This window comes from Ipomoea triloba, chromosome 5, assembly GCF_003576645.1.
Source record: "Ipomoea triloba cultivar NCNSP0323 chromosome 5, ASM357664v1".
NCBI lineage: Eukaryota > Viridiplantae > Streptophyta > Magnoliopsida > Solanales > Convolvulaceae > Ipomoea > Ipomoea triloba.
This window is the reverse complement of record NC_044920.1, coordinates 10,533,264-10,541,572: the sequence shown is the minus strand read 5'-3', so window position 1 is coordinate 10,541,572 and position 8,309 is coordinate 10,533,264. Positions and strand designations below refer to the sequence as shown.

The 8,309-nt window shown below is 42.1% G+C and overlaps 1 protein-coding gene across 1 annotated transcript in view; it reads right to left on the bottom strand.

The window, feature by feature from the left end:
* Positions 1-1,750, bottom strand: part of LOC116020214 — a 4,628-nt gene extending 2,878 nt beyond the window's left edge. The window contains exons 1-3 of the mRNA XM_031260695.1: positions 1,221-1,750; positions 1,001-1,166; positions 51-958 (exon numbers count right to left, since the gene is read on the bottom strand). Of these exons, the coding sequence (XP_031116555.1) occupies positions 51-958; positions 1,001-1,166; positions 1,221-1,750 (1,604 nt within the window). The remainder of the gene's footprint in view (positions 1-50; positions 959-1,000; positions 1,167-1,220) is intronic.
* Positions 1,751-8,309: the final 6,559 nt, after the last annotated feature.

Sequence of the window (8,309 nt, the reverse complement as noted above, 5' to 3'; positions counted from 1 at the left end):
CTGGCATTTGTCCAACATTCATTTGTTTAATAAAATGAAATGCGTTGAACCTCGTTTTTGTCCATGGTTTGATTTCATCATGCCAGTCCTCTTCAGTAGGATAATCCCTACCAAACCTCATCATTGGAAATTGTTTCCTATGAGGTCTTTGCGCACTTGACTCATTGGTAAATCTCTTACGAGAACCAAACTCATGCTTTCTAAATTTCTGCATTGGCGAAAAATTATTGCTTTGAAGCTTCGGCCTTGCAGTGTTAATTCTAGCATTAGTTTGATAGCCAATTCCTTGTCTCATAGTGCTATCTTGACTTTTGACAAATTTTACTACTTGAGCTTTATTAATTAAAGAAGTAGTAGAATTAGTCAAGTTTTCAGAAATTTTAGAACATGTAGGATCATAGCCCAGTCCGGCTTTATCTCCTGAGGGTTTTTGCATATTTACCATTTTATCCATTATTTTGGATGAATGTGTAAATGATGCTATTGTCTCCCTAAGATTATGTTCTCTAATTTCTCTAGCTTTACACTCTTCTTGAAGGCGAATATTTTCAGCTTTCAAGTTTCTCATCTCAAGTAAAGCATCTTGCAATTTCTCATTTATTTTATCTTTTTCAAGAATCAGAGAATTATTGCGCTCTTTGAGTTGAGAATGAGTGTCCATAACAGTTTGACAATCTTTCATTAATTGAAATATAGATTCTCTAGAAAAAGATGAGTTTGCATAATCAAATGATTTAGATGTTACCTCGTCTTTTTCTACTTCATGCGCCATTAAGCATTTTTCCTGGAAATCTGATTCACTGGTTATGCTTAAAAGACACAGCAGTGCAGTATCCTCCGTTGAGCTATCACTTTCATCACTTGAAGATTCCTCAGACCCACTTGTCTCAAGAGGGTCACTTATTAAAGCTTTCCTTTTATCCTTCTTGAATCTTCTATCCTTTGATTCAGATATTTCCTGTGGAGAGTTAGAAGTATTTTTATTCTGAGTTTTACTTACCTTGGGGTATGGACATTCTGCCATGAAATGTCCTGGTTTTCTACAGTTGTAGCACAAGTTTGTGTTATCATCAGAAAATTCTCTTCTAGGTCTTCTGGATGAACTTCCTTGATTTCTTTGAGATGAATTGTTGAAGTTGTTCTTCCGCATGAATTTTTTGAATTTCCTAACAAGCAAAGCAAATTGTTCGTCAGATAAAAAATCATTATTTCCTGCTAACCATGAGTTTGATGGTTGCTCGGCTACTAAGGCTGTGGTTCTTTCTTCACGTTCCTCCTCAAGTTTTGATTTCATCTCGAACTCGTACGCTTTGAGATCACTAAAAAGTTTGTCAGTTGAAACAACTTTTAGATCCCTATGGTCTCGCATGGCTGTCACTTTCATATCCCAACTTGACGGTAGTCCGCGGAGTATTTTGAGAGAGATTTCTTTTTGATCGAGGGTCTTTCCAAGATCAGTAATCTCTTCCAAAACTTTGACCAATCTAGACTCCATGTCTGCAATCTTTTCACTTGGTAGCATCTTGAAGTCTTCAAACTTTTTCATTGCAATTGTGAGTTTGTTGTCTTTTTCCTGTTCGTCTCCTTCGCCGATTTGGATTAAGACATCCCACACGTCTTTAGCTGTTTTGCACTTACGGATTTTTGGAAAGATTGTATCATCCACAGCTTTGAACAGTATATCCTTAGCTATAGATGAAGGATTGACCTTCATAATTAAAATAGGACCATCTGAGATAACATCCCACATTTCATCGTGGAGAGCTGATAAATGTACCTGCATACGTATTTTCCAATCATCAAATTTGTCAAGAGAGAATAATAAGTTTTGAGCTAAATCTTTCTTCATTTTTGAAGATTAGATCTGTCTAGCAGTCAAGATTTGACTCAAATAGACAACCGCTCTGATACCACTTGTTGGTCCCGAAAGGGTGGTGAAAAGTCTAGAGGGGGGATGAATAGACTTTTCAAGCAAATTAAAAATTAATAACACTTTAACTAAAAAAAAAATTCCAAGTGAATAAATTCAACTTGAAATGCACAGCGGAATAATGTACGTAACGTGCTATAATTAAAACTCAGTGATGGAGAGGAAATATATCACATGCAAAACGATAGAAATACTTGGAATAGCTCAAATATGATATACAATAAATTTGGCTTGCATGCGGACGTGGGATATAACAAAAATTGGTAAACCCAAATAAGAGTGAATAGTAATGAATAGTGACTGGGTCTTGAAATGTTATGAATGCAAGAAATTAGCAAAACCAAATAAGCAAGTTGTACAGATTAGGAATATTAAATGGGTTTGACAAATATAAATCTTGCAAATCAGTGTGTGTACGTGCAAGCAGATATTATGTGTACAAAGCAAAATATATATGAGCAGTAAGTAAATGAGAGAGAGATTTTTAAGTGGTTCGGCCAAACCCAGCCTACGTCCACTCTACTCCTTTCACTATCTTCAATCACCCAGATACAACTACACTCAGTAGAGATTTGAGTATCTTGCACAAAGCTATACTCCTACACCAACGAGTGTTTCGCACAAAGCTACACTCTCCGGGGTTTTCACAAGCTCCTCTTCTTACTCAGCCCTCTATCTACACTCAGTAGAAATTTTAATACAAGGTAGTAAAAGAAAATATTTTTCTCCAACTCTCAGGAACTAAAAATATGGATTTTCGGTTTTTCGGATTTTTCTTGCTTTGTTATTCTCAGATGTATCACACTGCTTTTCTTGCTTTTCACTTGTATACATCCGTGTCTTCTTCTTGCTCAAGTGTCTTTCACTTGTATACATCCGTGTCTTCTTCTTGCTCAAGTGTCCTGTATTTATAGATGAAGAAAGAATTAATCCGTTGGAGAGAATTAATTCTATAGATGAAGAAAGAATTAATCCGTTGGAGAGAATTAATTCTTTATTGTCAATCCCATGTGCTGATTGTAATCTCCATGTGGTTTAGGTGGTCTGGTGAGTTGAAACTCCGTTGTTGTATTTCTTCAGACTTTTTCCTCTTTTCTTTGCATCTTCAGATATTCTTGCGTGATGCCTCATGATATTCTGGTCAGCAGTCTTTCTTTGCATCTTCAGATATTCTTGCGTGATGCCTCCTGATATTCTGGTCAGCAGTCTCTCCTCTCTTCAAAATATACAGATATTCTGGTCAGCCTCCTGATATTCCTCCGCTTCTTGCGGATATTCCTCTTCTTTTCCTTTCTCTCCTCCTGATATTCCCTCCTCTTCTTTTGCTTTATCTTCTCCTGATATTCCTCCTTTAGTGTTTGAATAATTCCTTCCTCCTGTCCCTCCTCTCTTCAAAATATACAGATATTCTGGTCGGCCTCCTGATATTCCTCCGCTTCTTGCGGATATTCCTCTTCTTTTCCTTTCTCTCCTCCTGATATTCCTCCTCTTCTTTTCCTTTCTCTCCTCCTGATATTCCTCCTCTTCTTTTCCTTTCTCTCCTCCTGATATTCCTCCTCTTCTTTTCCTTTCTCTTCTCCTGATATTCCTCCTTTAGTGTTTGAATAATTCCTTCCTCCTGAAATTGCTCATCCTTTAATAATTAGCAAACAAATAATTATAATTCCGTTGGAGAGTTTGGCAGCTTCTCATTTCTTCTCACAGCTGTTTGGCAGTTCCTGATGCTTCTCACAGCTTGTGTTTGGAGNGATATTCTGGTCGGCCTCCTGATATTCCTCCGCTTCTTGCGGATATTCCTCTTCTTTTCCTTTCTCTCCTCCTGATATTCCTCCTCTTCTTTTCCTTTCTCTCCTCCTGATATTCCTCCTCTTCTTTTCCTTTCTCTTCTCCTGATATTCCTCCTTTAGTGTTTGAATAATTCCTTCCTCCTGAAATTGCTCATCCTTTAATAATTAGCAAACAAATAATTATAATTCCGTTGGAGAGTTTGGCAGCTTCTCATTTCTTCTCACAGCTGTTTGGCAGTTCCTGATGCTTCTCACAGCTTGTGTTTGGAGTACTTGGCAGCTTCTCACAGCTTGTGTTTGGAGTACTTGGCAGCTTCTCACGCTTCTCACAGCTTGTGTTTGGAGTACTTGGCAGCTTCTCACAGCTTGTGTTTGGAGTACTTGGCAGCTTCTCACAGCTGTTTGGCAGTTCCTGATGCTTCTCACAGCTTGTGTTTGGAGTACTTGGCAGCTTGTGTTTGACAGCTTCCACATACCACTGGCAAAAATCAATACCCTAGGATTCGAACATAGAACCATCTACCACATTAGCCAAGCTCATCACCAATGAACCATTCAATGCTTTGTTTACTAATCCTGTAAATATTAAACAAGTAGTCATACTGTGAGATGTTTTAATTCCCCAAATATTCGTGTCTCAAAGGATTTGAACCAAGGAATTTTTTTTTTTTTGAACCAAGGACTTTTTTTTTTGATGTGAACCAAGGACTTTTTATATCACATTCTTTGCAACTCTTCTACTATCTCTGCTGCTTCAACCTTTTGTTACTCCTTGTGATCCAATTAAATTTAACCTCCATCGGATTCGAACCAAGTTCCTTCATTCTCCATGCATTCTTCCAAGTTGACTTTTGACTCTTTAGGTATATTAGTTTACGAAAATTTTGGGTTTCTAATTTTTCAAACTAAAATACATTTCTTGGCTCATCAAAATCTTATTACAAATATTCCTAACAAACTGGGACTGAAAACCTAGCCTTTTCAACTCCAACCACCCTAGAATTCAATCGTCGTGATCGTTCTAATTCCATCTGCCGATTCCACTTTCGAAGCTATTGGCTTCTGTCGCACGTTTCTCGTCGCTTCAGCTGTCACTTCGATCTCATCTCGCCATCCACGTGTTACTATCCCCAACACCGGTACTTGGCCTATGAATACCCCCTTTTCACTGTTTTACTTTACCTCCTCCACTTTTGCAGCGAACTCAAAGCCTTTGCTTTCGGTGCTCTCACAGTTTTCTGATCATCCATCAATGGCCCTCTAATTGCGCTTCACCCAGTCATCCTTTCACTTCTTCGTGCTAGCCTCACTTCGGCCTTCCAGCTTTTCTTGTCTTCCAAGTTGGTTTCTTCCTCCTTTCCTTCCATGTCTTCCTCTCAAAACCGCGTTGGGGTTACGATGAACCCAAATTCTTCTACTTCTTCGCCCATGGCGACTAGAGGGGCTTAGTCCTCTACCCCTTTAAACCCTTCCCCTATTCGGGCTGTGGCAGCCTTACCCTCGGGCATTCAGCGGGCTGCGGGCCTTTTTGAAGACATAGGCCGGCCGACCGGCCTTCGCACTATGATCGCGGCCCATGAGTTGGAAGAGGCCCAATACCTTTTGGGCCCGGCCGCTAGGATATACGCTCCTCCCGAGCGTTACATTTTTGACCCCCTCGGCCAGCGGATATGTGGGGATTCACTTGCAATCCATTCGTTATGGGTTTCGTGTGCCCCGAAGTCCATTCGCTTCTCTTTTCTTTCATTACTTCGCCCTCTCCCCAGGTCAACTCGTTCCTAATTCTCATTGTCTCCTCACTTGTTTCCAAACTCTTTGTATCAACTTCGCCTTCGAGCCCACCATAAACCTGTTCCTTCAACTCTATTTAGTTAATAGAGTTTGGACCACCTCTCCTGGCTACATTCAAGTCTTCCAGTGAGGGGGGAGTAAAATTTTTGACGGACTGGCCGACTCCATCAAAATTTGACCGCCCTTGAAGGAACTGGTCTTTTGCCTGAAGGGGCAACTACCAAAGGTGATCTACCACCTCTAACAATCTGCCTGATTCTTTCTTTGCGATTTCTCACTTGATGTTATCTGTAAGCGACAACCCTGAACCTCCCCTAGAAGAGGAAGCTGAGGACGAGGAGCCGAATGATGAGGAAGCCCTCACCGACGATCCGAGTGCCACTGTCGTCTCCTCCCTCGAGATGTCGAGCCGTGACGCCCTCATGAAGGAGGGCACAAGAAGTCACGCCTCTGCCCCCCAATCCCATTGTGATCAACAACTCTCCAACTCGCTCTCCTGAGCCCCCACGAGCCCCCAATGCTCGTCGAGCCCTTCCTGTCTCTGCTACCACCTCCGGCTCCAAATGCCCAGCAGCTCAGCCAACACCTCTCTCGACGCGCCTCCTGCTAAGAAGATCGCCCTCGGCTTTGAAGCCGAGGCGAGCGAAGGCATCTCGCAAGGCTACTTCCCTATACACGATTGGTTGGACAACGTGATCTTTCCAAAGGATGCCTCCATTTACAAGGCCTTCCCTACGGAGAAGCTGTTTGAAGGCGTCTCATGCTACCTTTACCGGGTAAACAAATTTTTTGATCATGCAACTACCCTTCTGGATTACTTGTGCTAACTTTTGTTTTGTCGTAGGCAATGGCCGTCCAGTCGGAGATGTGGGGGAGGATGAAACCTCTACTGGCGGATGCAGAGGCGATGCCCACTCTCTAGGCCAATTATTAAAATAGCTTGAAGGAGGTGGACGACTTGGCGCTCAGAGTGGGTCAACTAGAGTCGGCTCTTGAGGCTGAGAAGAGGAAAAATGCTGAGGCCACGGACTTGGTTGTGGCTGCTTATAAGTCGTCCCACGCTTTTGAGGAGGACGCTCTGACAGAGGCTCGTTCGAGGTTGAGCCTACTTGAAGAGGGCAGGCTTTATCTAACGGACCTGGGAGAGGAAGACTATCATGCCGGTTCGCTGGAGATGCAAAGAGATATCTATCCGGTTCTCCTTCAGAGGGACCCGACCTTTGATCCCGTAAAGTGGGACCTACTAGCTCAGCTAGTTGAACTTCCTCCTTGCATTCCTGCTACCCCCGCACCTCAACAGGGCTTGAGTGGAGGGCAGATTCCGATGGAGCCAGCCTATTTGAATTTTGCCGCCAATCCCCATCTAGTTCTTTCAATTCCCCATCTGACTGAGGAGGAAGAGATAACTAAAGGCAGCCTACTACGCCGCTCCCGCCTTCATGGGAATACTAGCGACCCTCCCCCTACTGGCCCAACGAAGGGGGAGCCAGCCGGTAGTCGGCAGGAGGCTTAATTACATCTTTTATATATTCCCTTTTGGCTAAATTTTTGTAAGGCCTGCTTTATTAACAACAGGTCTTTGAACTATTTTTGTTAATGAACGCTTTTTTTTTCCTTAAGCCTCTAATGGTGTAAATGCTCGTAGCTTAAAAGCTTTCCAGACTCGGAATCCGTCCGAGTCCCTCAGTCGCTTAGGATAGGTGTATCGAGGTATTGTACTAACGAATTTGGGCCGCAACTTTCACTCTAAAGCAGATAGACTGCCAAATTCACTCGTCCAGAAGCAATCATGGATCACCTAGGACGGGTATCGCAATGTAAATTCTCAAAAGGGCAGGTATACTGCCAAGCTCACTCGTCCAGAAGCGATCGCAGATCACTTAGGAATTAGGTTAAGTTATCACAACTTAACTTCTCAAAAGGGCAGGTAGACTGACAAACTCGCTCGTCCAGAAGCGATCACAGATCACTTAGGACATAAGTTAGGTTATCGCAACTTAACTTCTTAAAAGGGTAGGTAGACTGACAAGCTCACTCGTCCAGAAGCGATCATAGATCACTTAGGACATTTGATTAAGTTATCGCAACATAACTTCTCAAAAGGGCAGGTAGATTGCTAGACTCTTTTGCAAATAAACTCAAACTTCATTAATTTTTGAACTTTTTTTGAACTTTCATTACAATCCCTTAGGAACGAACCCTCTACTGATAAAATTTCTTCAAACGTATCGCATTCCAATTTCGTTCAATCATTCATCCGTCCATGGTTTCCAGGTGATAGGTTCCGGTAAGGACCTTCCCACTTGATTGCAAACTTTCCTCCCTGGTTAGGTTGTCTAGCCTTTCTATCTCTCAAGACGAAGTTACCTTCCCGAAATTGTTTCTCTTTTACTCGTTTATCGTGATAACGTTTAACCGATTGCTGGTACTCAGCCATCTGTCAGTAAGCTGCATCCCTTCTTCCTTCCAGAAAATTATTTTCCACTTGCAAGTTTTCCTCATTCTCCTCATCATCATATTGTATCACTCGATGAGTCGGTGTGGTGATCTCAGTAGGTACCTTAGCTTCAAACCCACAGGTTAAGGAAAATGGTGATCTCCTTCAATCGCTTTGTTTACTTCAGATTCCGTCCATAATGGTCCGGTTAAAATTTTCCACTTGTCCATTGGCTTGCGGATAGGACACGGAGACCTTGGTATGACGAATTTTGTATTGTTGACAGAATTTCGAGAAGGGCTGGCAATAGAACTGTCGCCCATTGTCACTAACCAAATGTTCGGGGAGTCCGAAGCGACAAATT